The sequence below is a fragment of the Diabrotica undecimpunctata genome, chromosome 2 (genome assembly GCF_040954645.1).
Source record: "Diabrotica undecimpunctata isolate CICGRU chromosome 2, icDiaUnde3, whole genome shotgun sequence".
Classification (NCBI taxonomy): domain Eukaryota; kingdom Metazoa; phylum Arthropoda; class Insecta; order Coleoptera; family Chrysomelidae; genus Diabrotica; species Diabrotica undecimpunctata.
Genome location: NC_092804.1, coordinates 156,648,477 through 156,664,779, shown reverse-complemented (window position 1 = coordinate 156,664,779; position 16,303 = coordinate 156,648,477). Strand labels below are relative to the sequence as shown.

At 31.6% G+C, this 16,303-nt stretch overlaps 2 protein-coding genes across 3 annotated transcripts in view; one reads left to right on the top strand and one right to left on the bottom strand.

Moving 5' to 3' along the window:
• The window catches only part of Cep290 (Centrosomal protein 290kDa), a 154,335-nt gene extending 151,251 nt beyond the window's left edge, over window positions 1–3,084 (bottom strand). For both annotated transcript variants that reach the window (XM_072523835.1, XM_072523836.1), the window contains exon 1: window positions 2,883–3,084. In XM_072523835.1, the coding sequence (XP_072379936.1) occupies window positions 2,883–3,019 (137 nt within the window). In that variant the 5' untranslated portion in view covers window positions 3,020–3,084. The remainder of the gene's footprint in view (window positions 1–2,882) is intronic.
• A 4,486-nt stretch (window positions 3,085–7,570) lies between these two features.
• LOC140433528 (uncharacterized) lies at window positions 7,571–15,440 on the top strand. The gene is made up of 5 exons (XM_072521514.1): window positions 7,571–7,783; window positions 10,667–10,828; window positions 13,382–13,501; window positions 14,281–14,360; window positions 15,118–15,440. The coding sequence occupies exons 1-5, from the start codon at window positions 7,759–7,761 to the stop codon at window positions 15,259–15,261; spliced, it is 531 nt and encodes a 176-aa protein (XP_072377615.1). The 5' UTR covers window positions 7,571–7,758; the 3' UTR covers window positions 15,262–15,440.
• Window positions 15,441–16,303: the final 863 nt, after the last annotated feature.

The following is a 16,303-nucleotide window of genomic DNA, read 5'->3' as shown; positions in this document are numbered from 1 at the left end:
GTCTGCTTCTTGTCGATGTTCGAGTGGAAGTTCCACTCGAACTTCCACTCGAGTTTTCATTGTTTGTATAATCGAGTATTAAATGACCATATTCTAATCTTTTGAAATATGTATAAATTGTGTATTGACAAAACCAATTTTAAAGTAAGCTATTTAGTTTTTTCTCTGAAACCGAAATTAGGCTTTTCCAAAATCATGGTAAACACAATTTGAGCTTTTGATTGGACGGTCGTTTTTAAATGGGAATTTGTGAGCCGATCATGAGAACCGGAGAAGTCAGTTATAATTTGGTCATCGAAGGAAACAGTCGTTTGTCTCAAGATAGGGTGTGGTTCGTGAGTTGGATACCGGCATTGTGAAAAGAATTGAATAGTTTTGCAGAAGGAGATAGCAAGTAGATTGAAAGAGGTCCTTGTATCTACCGTTGGCATTTTGTGAAGATTTGTGAAAGTAGTTTTACGGCATCAAGTTGACAAAAGGTCCTTGTGTCATTAATAAGTAGTTGAGTTTTTGGTGAAGTGCATCAGGTGTTTTTGGTTAGTGCAGCAGGTTTGCAGAGACGTTAGGAAGGAGCCTAGGTGCCAAAAAGGAGAGACTACATCGTTGAGGAGACTGGATTTTTCTGGGTATGTTCCAACATACAACTCAATAAGAAAATAAGCTGTAAGTGTTTTGTACAATTGAATTTTATATCTGTGAAGGATCGTTTTGACATCATGGTCATTAGCATTCAAATTTAAGAACTGAGGTTTTGTTAGGCTAATCAAAAGTTTAAAGTTTTGTTTTTTCTTGTTTCAAGTAAAGAAAAATTTAAGTAAAATTGGTTTTCACTTAATATAAATGTATGTAGATTTAAAATCTTATTATTATAAAAATTTGATTTATTTTCTTGTATGCTGATTGATAAAACAACGACAGAATTTGATAATTGTTTTATTCGTTCATATAAAATAAAGAAACGTAAATTTTTGTAATATAATATTTTTTTTATTCTTATCCTTTCTTCTCTATCCCGATAAAAGACAACTAGAAAATCTTTGAATCCATCGAACACAGGTAATATAAGGAGTTTATTTTACTTTTGATAACAAATAAGTTATATTTATTTTTATTACTATATATATATATATATAGTATATATATATATACATATATATATATATATATATATATATATATATATATACATATAGTATATTCTTGAAGTAGTATTGCTACTCCTGCCTGAGCTTGAGCATCTTTCTCAACTCTACTGGAGAATAAAAGATGATTTTGGTCTTTGGTATTCCAGGGGATGACATTCCACTTTCCTAATCTTAGTATATTATTTTTCCATAGTCGTTTCCGTTTTCGTGTAATTTTGTCATGTTTTATCAGTCCATTCTCCGAGGATGTTCTGATCTGATCTATTCAGTTCTGTGAGTAAAGTCCTCCTATACCACAGGTAGGTTACCAGCCTCACCTGTGAACCTTTCTCCTTTGTCCGAGTTTAAGATCAACAGTGATAGCAATACAATCTCCTGAGCTTAAACGTTGATTAGACAAAATGAGAAAAATAAAAGTTGTGAAAAATTTTAAAAGGTTGAGGAAAACAAAAAAAATGTAAAATTATTTTATCGAAACACCTACGAAGCAAAACAGATAAAAATAAAATACAAACAAAAAACAATAGTTTACTCATGATTTCAAGCAGATTGACAAATGAAGAACGGGAAAAAGTAGCAGAAAAAAAAAACCAAGGTATGAGAAGATACAAAAAAATACAAATTGGTAACTAAAATTAAGACAGGTCGAGTTAGAAGAGGAATTTAAGGATAATAAAGATTGTAACAGTGTAGCGATGTTATTCTAACTTTGTGGAATTTTTTCTTCAAACAAGCATCAATTAAAAAATATGTTTACTTCATCTTGAATGTTTATACTTTTATACTACTAAGATTAAAAATATACCTACACTGTCTAGCTATGGAGACCTGGACAAAGAAGTGAGAGATCAAGTATAAAAAGCAAATAGACTGACAGGATGCCTTAATAACGCGATATGGCGAAACAGGCACATAACACTGAGAGGAAGTCAAGAATTTATAAAGCCAGTGTAAGATCAATAATGACATATGCCTCAGAAACAAGACCCGATATAGCCACAATGCAAAGGCTACTGAAAACTATAGAGATTAGAGTTCTGAGAAAAATTACAGGAAATACGATGAGAGATCGAAAGAGAAGTGAAGACATTAGAAGAAAATGTACCGTACAGTATATAAATGAATGGACACAAAATAGAAAAAAAGAATGGAATAACCACATAAGCAGAATGGAGGAGATCCGTGCTGTCAAAATAGCAAGAGATAAGTCACCAATCGGCAGAAGAAGTATCAAACGACCGCGCAAAAGATAGACTGAAAACCTACTATATTTCATAACGATTCTACATTTTTCTCTACGAGTTGCTTATTAAACCGTTTAAAGGAATTAAAATATAAAAAAATCGATGTTACACGATCAACATTATTTTACGTACGAAGTATAGATCATGAACAAAGAAGAGTAAGCCAAAATAACGATAACCGATGAGAGAGATGCACAAATGAATAAGTTAGTATAATAATATCGTTAAAAATAACAGGAAAAAAAGGAAACAGAGTAGACCAAGAATAATATGGCAAACGTTAAAAATGTAGGATATCAGATACAGAAAAACATATAATTGAAAAAGTCTGCGATTGATAATCGAAAAAAATTACCTGACTATAAGCATACATGACATCAAACAGTCTAGGAATAGTCCGTTTTTTGCATTTTACATATACATCATTTGGTATTTTAAATACTAATTATGTTACAATAAAACTGATCTACAAAAGCTAAAACACAAAACTTACCTAACTAAAACTTTATATCTGTTCTCATCCAAATTTTCACTATCAACATCAAACCACGTAACATTGTTATACAAATCGTCTTTTTCGTCGTCATTTAAGTCTTCTAAATCAACAGATTGCAAATATTTCCAGTCCATTTTTAAATATTTTGAAGAAAAACTGTATAAGAAATTATAATATTTGTATCTGTCAGTACATCGACATTAAGGGGTCAATTAGTTCATACGTTGCATAGAAACCAAGAAAAATACAAACAAATGGGGATGAAGGTGCCAACCAGTGCAGCGTTAGCTTTAATTGGAATAGGGGGTTAAAATAAAAAAGTTTATAACAAAAATGACTCAATTACAGGGTGGAATGTTATTGAAAATATTAAATTAATATCTGCGCAAATATATAATGATATTTCTAAGGTAGAATTAACCAATTAATTGTAATTGAAATTTGATATTCAGTTTGAGACGTTGCAATCGTCTATTCAGATTTGGGAAAATATAATAATCGAAAAGGGCCAAATCAGGAAAATAAGCTGGATGAGAAAGCAATTTGAAGCCCAATTCATGAATTTTTGCTATTTTCATAACGCTCTTATCAGCCGGTGCGTTGCGGCTCATACGAGCGTTATAACAATAGCAAAAAATTTTTAAGTTGGGCTTCGAATTGCTTTCTCATCCGGTATCCTCATTTTTTCTTCTGCGAATAAGGCTGTTTCTCATTGAGTTCCTGTTTCAATTTATCCAATAATGCACAACAATATTGGCTATTGAAAGACTTACCTTTTTCAACAGAGCCAATTAAAATTATGACTTTGAAATCCCAAAATACAGTAGCCATAACCTTTTCGGCTCAATAAGTCACTATTTACTCCAGTCGTCAGAGAGGAAAATGCCACTGAATCTCTAGAAATCACACGAACAAGCTGAATTTTGCCGAGAATATTAATTTTGGGACCATAAAAAGGATGCAAAAAAGTTTACCACTTTTACCCCCGGGCTTCCCCCTAAAACCCCCCTCGCATACTTAAATATGTACCATTTTATACTATAAGCTTCTCAGTTCTTTGTAAGTTTATTCAGAAGAAGATTAATTAAGATGTTTGAGTTGCAAAAATTCTGCACCTTTCTGCTTGGCATTGCTCTAAAAAACACCCATTCAAAAAGAACCAGAAACTGGAAAAAAACCCATTTTTTTTAAGCGAAGCTTCTATACTGGCGCTGTATTACTTTTTCTCAATAGTAAAATGTTGAGACGAGCGTAACGTAACTAACTCCACGAGTAGAAGGCGCTCACAATAAATGAGAAGTAAAAAATTAAAAGAATGGATGGTTTCCACTAAGAAACAGGACAAAGAATGGAGAAAATCAAGGATTATTCGAGAAGTCATTGAGATAGAAAAACGTCCTATCTGTCTTAATAAAAAAAATTACTATACCCGAGTACCCTTAGATTGGACACTCCTAATCTATCACAGTAAAACGCTGTCGCTTCGTTCCATTAATTCAGTTCCAACTATCAAGAATCTTCGCACCATCCCTCACTCAAACAACGCGGCAGCTAATTACGTAACTACATTTTATGCGATGGTATAGAACAGGGCTTCTTAAAGTGTGGGTCGCGACCCCCAGGGGGGTCCCGAGACTACTGAAAGGGGGTCGCAGAGATCTGATACTTTTCAATCATTATAAATAAAATTTTAAAATTTTAAAATTAGTATACACACTACGTACAAATATAAATACAAATAAAAATCATACAAAATACTATTGTAGTTTTATTATAACTATTTTTTGAAAAAAGTGGCAATGCAAAACTGTTATGTAGGGCCTATAAATGAAAATATGGAAGTAGCATTTAAAATAATAAATACAACGCGCTCCTCGATTTTCAACTGAACGTTCGACATTGATGTCTGGCCGCCGGCGCCAGTGTTTGCAAGATAACTTAGTGATTATAACTACCCAGACGCCGCGTCGCCTTACAGCTTACACATACAATACGGAAGCATAATCAATCTAGGCTAGGTGAATCGGCATATTATTTTTATAAAAGAATAATAAAAAAAATTAAATGAAAGCTTCTTTTTCGGCGTCTTTGTGATACGGTGCCTTTGTGCGCTGCACACTTTGAACACGCCATGCGTCGGGGTTGATCTGATCGTAATTTGTTGTCATTGCACTGGTAAAGATTCGAGTGTAGTTATTTTTCTGTTTGTACTTCAGTTTGGACTCAGCTTTGTCTTCGTAGTGACATGTGTGTATTTATTGTGTAATTTTCAGTTGGTGTTTTTAATTATTACGTTAAAGTTCAACTACATTTTGTTTAATTATTTATGATTATTTAACCATCATGGATAAATGGCTAATTAAAATTCCAACTAATAAGTCTGCCACGCCGTCACAACCAAATTGCAGTGCTTCAAATCCGACTTCTAGCAAAACAAAAAAAAAGAAAATATGACGAATCATATTTGCAGTATGGCTTCACATGCTCTTCTCACAACAATGAAGAACAACCAGTGTGCTTAATTTGCAAAGAAGTTTTGGCCGCATAAAGCATGAAACCGTCAAAACTGCAACGACATTTGAATACTAAACATGCAACGTTATCAAAAAAGCCAATAGAATATTTTGAGCGTCTTTTGCAAACATCAAATAAAGAAAAGAACACTTTGGAGAAGTATGTTACTTTGAATGATAGATATCTATTGGCATCGTATGAAGTTTCGTATTTGATAGCAAAAACGAAAAAGCCTTTTACTATTGGAGAGCAACTTTTACTTCCTGCAGCTATAAGAATGTCTGAAATTGTTCATGGAAAACAGTATGCTGCTGAAATTAGTAAAATTCCCTTATAAAATGACACTGTGTCCAAAAGAATTTTAGACATTAGCAATGATCAATTTCAACAGCTTCTTATGAGGCTTAAAGACAGCTCAAAGTTTGCAATACAACTGGGCGAGTCGACAGACATTTCAAAAATGGCACAGTTGTTACTTTTTGTAAGATATATTTATGAGGGAAGCATCCATGAAGATATACTGTTTTGTCGTCCTCTGGAAGGTCATACTCGTGGAAAAGATATATATAAAAAAGTAAATGAGTTTTTTGAAAAAGAAGGATTAAATTGGAAAAATTGTGTTGGTGTGTGCACGGACGGTACTGCAGCAATGACCGGACAAGATCTTGGTTTTACAACATTTGTTAAAGCTGGAAATGATCATATTACATTTACACATTGTATGATTCACCGAGAGGCACTTGTTGTTAAAAAAATTGCACCAGAATTAAACACTGTGTTTTTTGATGCAGTCAAAATCATTAACTTTATTAAATTCGAGCACTTAATAGTCGATTGTTTAAAAATTTGTGCATTGATATGGATTCGGATTATACAAGTTTATTGCTACATGCTGAAGTTAGGTGGCTATCAAGAGGTCGAAGTTTTAAACGATTATTAACTTTAAAAGATGAAGTTCTTATATTTCTAACAGCAAAATTCTAATTTGGCCGATTATTTTCACGATAATTTATGACTTCTCAAGCTATGCTATTTGGCAGATATTTTTGATAAAATCAATGATATGAATTTATCAATGCAGGGAGTCTGCGTTAATATGTTTATGTTAAAAAATAAACTTGAGGCCTTTGTTAAAAAAATTCTTATATGGAAGAACAGAGTGGAAAGTGGATCGCTCGAAATGTTTCAATTTACTGACGAGTATATAATTAGTAACAATATTTCAAAAAAAGATACTCTTATAACAAAAATTATAGTTAATCATTTGAAGAATATGGAAGTTTACATGCATAGGTATTTTCCCAATGATATCGATACACAACAATGGATTTCCAATCCATTTTCAATTGAAATGGAAGAAATTAATTTTTTAAACTTAAAAGCACAAGAAGTATTTGCCGAATTAACAAGTGATACTACCTTGCGACTCAGATTTTCTCAAGTGCCTGTGCATGAATTTTGGATAGAAATCAAATCAGAATATCACCTACTATCGGAAATGGCAATGAACAAATTACTGCCATTTTGTACAACATATTTATGTGAATCAGCCTTTTCCACATTAACTTACATAAAATTAAAATACCTTTCAACTTTAATAAACGTTGAAAATTTATTACGATCTGCACTAACTCAAATTGAGCCTAGATTTAATTATTTGTGTAAAAATAAACAATCACATCCGTCACATTAATATTGTTTGATAGTTTGATGTTAATAATATGTTTTTATTAAAAAAATTGTTACAAAAGTTTATTTTTTCTATTGAATATATAGATATAGTTTTATGTCATTCTATTTATTGTGTTTTATTACGACCGATATCCCGTCAACGTTTCCAATTATATATATATATATATATATATATATATATATATATATATATATATATATATATATATATATATATATATATATATATATATATATATATATATATATATATATATATATATGTGAAATGAATGGGTACGTATTCTTTAATCCTTATTTTATTTACATTGTAAAATAGTGCGATATTACATCTACATCTACGGTTAATATATATTTCATTATATGGAGGAGGGGGTCGTTTAAAATTTCCTAAGCTTGAGGGGGGTAGCTATATAAAAAAGTTTAAGAAGCCCTGGTATAGAAGTACCATTCCGGCTTAACAGTATTCTGGGAGACTTGGCCGTGAAATTCCTGATGACATGTGACTAAATTAAATAATATTTTTTAGTGATAACCTATTTACAGTCGGCTAAACACGACGTTTAAATAATTGTCGTTTTGACGTTTGTAGCTATATTTTTCTAGTGCAAACTTGGTGTTTTTAAATAGAATTTTATAAACATAAATACGGAATTTATAGTGTACAATGTTTTGCTATCTCCAATACATATGTAAGTAATTTAAGTAACAAAAATTAATTTATTCTAAAGTATACAATCAATATCAGTGTCTAATATTTAACATTGTTTTGAGCATATGCGAGATTAGGTATATCCCAATTGTCAAAATAAATTCCTGTCAATATAAAAATCGTTTACACTTTTACATTTACGACTTTTTGAAAATTTTGGACTGATTGAAAAATACCTCTCCTGTATTTTGCTTCCGTTTACGCCTGAAAAAGTACAAGAGCCATTGATGTTAATGGAGTTTGCCATTATTTTCTGTTAATAGTTACCAGAACAGTTTACCGTTCAAAGAACTTTATATTGATCGTTTGCAATTTATTTCTCAATCGACAAGTTTTTTAAACCATTTGTTTCTTAGTGAAAAATGTCCATTATAGGTTCTAATGAACTTAAACTATTTCTCGGTTTTTGACAAAACATCGTAAGCAACAAAGCGCACATTTTTTCAGGAGATGACTTTCCTTCTAATAATTTTTCCGCTAAAAATAATTAATAAATATTAATAATTATATATAATAAACATAAAGGAACCCAGAACTTTCCTTATGTAAAAATGGCTTCAGTTAAATTGGGTTAAATTTTGCAGCTGGCCTTTGGCCATGCTGATTATAAGTTCTCACTACCCCAAGACTCAGAAATCAATTGTTTTTGAGTTACAGGGGTTCAAAGTGTCGGTTTTTAGTCCATTTCAATACGAGTTCTAACAACTATAATAATAGAAATAAAAACTAAAGTGCATACAAAATTCAGCTAGTTGACAGTTTATTTTTTCTAATCGTATTTTTTAATGTATTACTATGTAATTAGTTAATTACTAATAAGTTTAATTAGCAACACAAAACAAAGTAAACTACTATAATATTATAACTATATTAACTATATATAACTATACTTATTAATAATAAAGAATTTTCATTTTGTTGGCAACTAAATATTGGGACATAGAAAGAATATTTATTTTTAAAACGGAATAGCATCGCCCTTGAACTTTATATCCGCTCAAATTCGGTTGAGCGTTTACTCGACTAAGGATCTGCATTGTTCAGAGGTAAATTCATTGCAAATCTGCTTTATTTGTGCTTTACGTACATGTAATGTCTGTTGTGGGTTATTCGTTAGTGTCTGTTTCATTTTATGCTATACTGTTTTAATGACATTTAGTCAGAACTGTTAGAGCTTAGCTAAGAAAGGGCACTTATATTGTGGTTTCCAAACCAGTTGCTTGTGATTCTGGCATGACAGGCCGCTTTCTTGCTGAATAACATAATTCCCGCCAGCATTTAATTTCACAGTACTTGGTAGTAGGCTATTTTGAGGTATTTGTTGATATTTCGCAGAATTTACGGTACCCTCAATAAATTAAACATATCCTAACCTTGAAAATGCCATGCAACCCCAAGTCATCATTCATTTAGTAAGTTTTACGGTTTGTTTCAAATAGTCTTAGTAAAAAGCCTCATGCTTAATACGACTAACTCGTTTGCGGTAACCATCAACACATAGATCAGATTATCCAACGATTAGCAAGTCCAGGACTATACGCCTTATTATGGTACTGATATTGCTTCTGCCCCTCATAAGTGAATACAATATTCAAGGAAGGTTTGGACAATTTAATAGGATTTTGTATGTTAGAATATTATTTCTCTGAGAAAGTGAAGAATATCTATTTGCTATCCAAGTTTAATCCATAGATTAAATATTAGAATGCTAAGTATAGAATAATGCTATAACCAGCAAAAAAACGGTTATGCTTCCACTTGCGACAGCATTCAGTTAACATATTTAATCCAGTTTCGTGATTTCATTCAGCTGTAACTTGGTCAACAGTTTTGGACGACCCAGTCTTTTACCTTTTTTATCTAAGATACTTCATCTATCTATCTAATTAGCCTTCTTTAGTCCATCTTTGGACATAGTCCAATGATGGTCCATCCATGGTGGTCCATCTTTGGTCTCCCCAAACCTTTCCATTCTTCTCTGTCTGTTGCTACAGTCATCCACCTAGAGCCCACGTGCTACTTGATATCATCTGCTTATCTCATTTGGGTCCTTCCTCTGCTTCGTTTATATTCCCACGGTCTCCAACTTATAAGAATTTTGTTCCATCGGTCTTCTTTTTATCTTATATTGTGTCCGGCAAATCTCCATTTCAATATTGCAACTTCTTGTCTAACATCTCTCACTTTTGTTTTCTCTCTTATCCACTCGTTTCTCTTTTTATCCATTAGTCTTATGTGCAACATTTGTCTTTCCATTGCTCTTTGTCTGTCCATAAGTTTTATAGTTTGATCCAAATATATATAATCCTGAACTTGTTCTATTTATTCTTGTCCGATCCTCATTGTGATGTCTTCATCTGTATTTTTTATGATTTTGGTCTTGCTGAAATTCATATTAAGGACTATCTTTCCAGCTTCTACGTCCAGTTCTTTCATTATTTCAAATAATTCTTCTTTTTTATCGGTTATCAATGCGATGTCATCAGCGTACCTTAGATGGTTCATGTTTCCTCATAATGCTTAATTATATTATACATTGTAGTTTTAGGAATATTTATTTTATCAGCTACTTCAAGGATTGTTTTATTGCGGTAATAATTTTTTATTGCCAACTCACGAATTTTTGAATTTGTACAGATAGCACCGTTTTAATAAAATAATACAGCGACTCACTCAATTTGACAACAAATTAATTGTAGATTATTGTTATTAAATTGAATATAATGATGTGTAAGTAAGAGTTATATTCAGAACATTAAGATTTAAGATAAAGTATGCCATAAGTCCTAAAAAAGTAATAATAAATTTTACTTTTTTAGGACCTATGAACGATTTTAACGATTTTTAAATAATAATTTTTCAGCTTACACTGACTTTTGTCAATTTCGTAAAAATTATAAAGCTGATGAAGATACTGTGTCTGCAGTTATAGAAAACAAACGACTTCTATTTAATCCAGACTGTTTCGTTGGAATTATTCTAGACTATATTCTTGAAATTGTTGGCATACCAAGGGATCAAAAAGGTAATTCATTTTTATTTTATTATCCAGATTTAAACTATTCAGCTCTCATTTCCTTTAAGGCGAAATTCACCCATCCCAGATACTGTCATCGAATGCGATAGTCTGTGGACTAGTACGCATTTCGATGCGCATCGCCCCGCCTCGAATTTTCCCATTGGCTCTTGACCTGGAAATCCCTATTTATCTCTCGAACAGCGCATATAAATATTGGCGATTTTCAGGTCAGCCAAGTCAGTCCCTCACGGGCTCTCCGAGAGCTTAGTGCTCTCGGGGCTCTGCTTCCTGCATTTATTTTCCATACTCTGTGGCTGAGAATTGTTTCAACTTAACTTGGTGTTTTTATTTCGGAGAAGAAATTGTCATGTAAGAAATATCTTGCCTTTTTCAAGGCAAGACACCGAAGATAAATATTTACAAGTCCATACCCAGTAAATGGCCTTGGGTAGAGGAGCTCTCGACTGCGGTGGTTAGACCCTTATTTGTTCCCCCGAGGTGACAATACCTACGGTATCAAAAGGATTGAGCTCTGGTTGGGCTCTTTCTGTGTTATCGAGCCCTGGGTGACTTAATATGCTGGAGTGTCTCCCAAACATTTTCGTACACATCTGGATGCCGAGAGTAGTAGGCCTTTCTGCATGGCCTTCTAGAGATATTCGTTCAGACCCAACTTTTTTATGTTTTCTAGGAGATTCTGCGGAATAAATTTAGTAGTAGGGAGATTAATAGGTATCGTCTGGGTATTTTTCATCCTACATCGTCTTCTAGTATTTAAATTTCCAGAATTATGGACGCAGATTATTGTTAGATATAGCCACATCAATTAGTTTAGTTTATTAACTTATATAAGATCTGCTCTATTATGCGCCACTACTGGTGGGTCTCAGTATAAATAGCTGGTAGTTATCATTATCAAGCATACTATCAGGAATGTATGGATTATAAGGGAGTTACCTAGTTTGTTTTGAGAAATCCTGGTTAGTTAGCTATCTCCTCATGAAGGATCTTTCATACTGAGTCGTGCCGTGTCTTACATGCAGTTGAAGTAAATGCCTGACATCCCTTAATAAGATGTTGGATAGTTTCTTGGCCTGCCATCAATATTCTTTTGCATCTGAAGGTCATTGACGATATATTTTCAGATAATTTGTGGTTGGCATGATCCTGAATGGCGATAAGGGAACACCGTTTTAGGAAACATCTTTCCTAATTAAGCGAGACAGATTCTCATGTTACAGATCCCGACTTGCCAGCATTTTAAATTCAAATTGTATCGTGTTGATTTTTAAGTTAATATATTGTGTTATATTTATGTTATAGTTATTGTTAAGTTATTTACTGGTCATGTTATTTTTTAGAGTTTAGTTTAATTGTGATATAATGATTAAATTTTAAGAAATTCTTACACTAACAGTTTCAAACGTAAATATTTTTAAAAATCATATGATACATAGGTCGTACATTAGTACGACCCTATTTGGCTTACACGTGGTTCTATTGACGATTGGGAATTTGTAAAATGAATAGGGTTTAGTATAATATAATTTATTGGTAAATATATTATGTTTCAAAAAGCAAACAACTTTGCACTTATTTGAAATTCATTTCCTTCAAATTTCAAAGTTGTTTAAAGGTTTTGTGTCAACAGATAGGGAGTGTAAATGCATGATTTGTAGTAAAATAAACATTTTATATAAAATTTAGTTTATGAGAAGCATTTAGTATTGTATGTATCGCGATTTTTCGAACACGACGGCGTAGCCAGTTATCCACGAATACTTTACGCTATTTTTTCTTTATTGGTACACTTTAAAATCATGTATTATTACTACAAAAAATTGAAATAAGAGCTAATAATGTAAAATGGTTGAATTTATGATTGTGATCAGTATACTTTTCGTTGTTATGGTAATGAGAAAAACAAAAATTAATTTGCAATCTGTCACATAAGATTAATTTTTATTACTGGTTGTATATTGCTTACTTTTATTAAATTGCGGTTTCACATTACTGCACAAGCATAAAATTGTTGTTTTAAAGTTATCATTTTCGTTTAGTTAAATACTAAATTTTGTACGATTGCCAAAAGATAAATAAATATAATTTATTAATAAATAAATATAATTAAATTAAAAAAAACGAAGGACAATTATACAAGTTTCGCAAGCGGTTACCTTATACCGTAGCACCTGGACTGAGTTCAATGCTGTATTGTTGACATATTGACTTGGCTGATTTCATTGAGATATTGCTCATGCAGAGGTTTATTCTTGCTTAGACAGGTGGTTTATGTGCATTTCTTGTTCCCTCAGTTGAAGCGGTGTTGTGACATCTACTGCGCAAATCGCAACATTGTTTCCTGAGTTTGACTCAGACTTGAATAATTTTTACTTTCATCCAAATCATTTTCTTGTCGATGTTTCGGCAAGGGCTCACTTGCCATTCTCAAGTCAGATTTGTTTCGCTTCGTGTCGATGCTCGTGATGTTCTCAACTAAACTATTTAATTGGACATTTTTTAATATATTTAACAAAAAATATATTTTTAAATTTTCAGAAAACATTGACATGCTTGACGAAAAAATGAAGTTTTTAAATATTCACTTATACAGCCCAAACTATGAAGGTATAGAACTATTTAACAATAAAATGGAGTATTACTTAGTCTATAAAGAAAGTAAGTTTTATTACTTTAAGCTATTACTATTAAGGTGTTACTTTAAGTTATTTTACTGATCACACTATACTAGTCGTAAAATAGGGCAAGGTACGTACTTGGTGGATAAAATCTGTAGTAGAAAAAAAGGTAGGTAAAAAAAATCATCAACATGGCGCTATGTCAAGAGTATGTAGTTGGTCCAGGATACCGTAGATAGTATGAGAGGCTTTTGGTTCTAGTTCTTTACCTCTACCCAGGGTTCACTAGGAGCCAAATTAGAACTGCGCCATTAAATATTTTGATTTATGTAGTAGACAATTGCATGAGTATTGTATTAAAATTGACCTGATAGTAATGAGTTACTTTAAGTTCACGTCATTTTTTTTTTCTTAATACTTAATTAAACAATTTTTGCAAGTAAATTCGGGACGGTACATAGAAAATTAAAAGCTGAATGTAAGGATTATCTTGTTAGTCATATACGCAAACTAAGAATTTAAAAATATTTTAGGATGTTTAGTATTCGTTTTTAGGAGGTAACTTTGCGAAAAGACTGCTAAGCTTAATCGCTAATATAGCGTAAAATAATGAACGTAAACAATAACCAGAATAACTATTTTCTAAAACAAACTTACCATAACGGAAACTTAGATATGATGATCCTGAAAAAAGATAATTATGAAATGAACTGAATATCCGTTCAGAATATCCGTTTGATTTTGTTTTATTATGTATATTGTTTCCATAGAATCCATCCTGTAATTGTTTTACAATAAAAGTTTATTTTTTATCTGTAGATCACCACATAATACCTTTCTTAGCACCTGGAACTACTAAAAATCAGGAATTTTTCACTATGATGAAAAGAAGATCTAGGGTAAGATTTATTGTTCTATAGTATTAGGACTTGTCTATTACTTATATTTAAGATAATAAATTTAATACTTTTGTTTTTAACACCAATTTCACTGTGCCACCCTCTCTGTGCTTCTATTCTCTCTATCTTAGCATATAATGTATACCTATTAGAGCTGGTTTCAAATGCAGTGACGAGAATTTCTCGGAGCAGTGATGCCAAACCTAACAAAGACAAAACTGTGGACACAATATATTAAAAGATAATATTAGATATTTGGCAACATTTTTATGTATTTAAAACAAGATACCTACATAAGTACTACAATATTATTATTCATTAATTAAGATTTCTTTAAATTTACAAACCGTTATTATTTTTAGTATTACTAGGTACCAGAATAACTAATTATATCATATCATGATGTTAAACTATATTATTCACTTTCATAATCAGATCTAGGTACCAATCCTTAACTCTTCATTAATTAGGTAATCTACGCGAAGTTCATTTTCCAAGTACTTTTTTTTTTTTTTTTATGGCCTTGGCATAGCCTATTGACCAGTTCCAAGTACTTATTTTCACTTATAATGATATATCTAATATATATATATATATATATATATATATATATATATATATATATATATATATATATATATATATATATATATATATATATATATATATATATATATATATATAAGATTAATATTAATTAATAATAATAATTAATATAAATTAATATATTATTAGATATATGACAAATTTTTTTTAGAGATCTTCTACTTTGAGTGCTCTAAGCAAAAACTCAAGAAAAACCAATGAGACATCTCACAAAAGTTACAAAACCGCATCAGTTATTCCTTTGAGATCCAGTAGCAAAAGTCTAGACAAAAAACTTGAAAATAATAAGGTTTGATAGTAAGCCGTTCAAATTTTGTGGTTAATTATTCACGAATATTATATTTTTGTAATATATACAATAACCTTGATATTTCTTAAAGTTATTCGATAACACTACGTGTGTGGTATTGTAAATTCTCGTGAAGGACATAGAAGATGTCTGGTGACATTTCTGGACTCGATTGATATGCTTTGTGTATTCTGGAAACCTAAGAACAAAAGCATAAATAGTCCCAGACTCACTTACCTTGTTAAGATCACCACGGGTGAATAATGCACCTGAAATGACTAGTTGCAGTACAGTTTTAATCAAAATTAATACCTATGAACTTCTATTTATTCTTGATTATGATTATTTCATGATTATGATTAAAACATTTTGTAACAGTAAATTTATTCCTGCTATTAATAAGGTGTGGTACAAAATTTAGTATTGTTTCCGACAATAACTTTGTAAAAATATTCCCATGCTGAGTGAGCCTACGATGCATTGCGATGTTAGAAACTAGCTTCTTAGTACATTCGGACCGGGCGGCATGATGGTAGAAACACCTTTTTAACGTCTTTTCAGAAGACAAACACATTTAAAAAATACGTTTTATTTTGGTTTCAGCTACGTTCCAATATATATGAAATTGTTGAGTTAGGTCGGACACCTAACTGAGATCGACAAATCTAAATATAGACAACACCCTAATATGGGATTATTATTTTCAGCATTTTAACTTTGTATCGTGACCTGAAGATGCTTTGCATATTATAGAAAGCGAAACCGGTCGTCCGATTAGTTAAATTAAATTGATTGTGAGTAAGTCTAACTTATTATTTCTTTTACCTTTTGAAATGGACTCCCACAAGCAACACATTCATGATCATGATTTAAATCTAAATATATTCGTCCTCATCGGACGCCAGTGTTCAATTTATATCTACTAATGGGTCAGGGTCTCGGACGTATTATTTTGCTGAGGTTTGATTATGTAACAGTGTGTTTGTGTAGTAAGTGGGTTAATAAACAATTTACACAAACAATTATTTAAAATTCCTTGTACCCGATA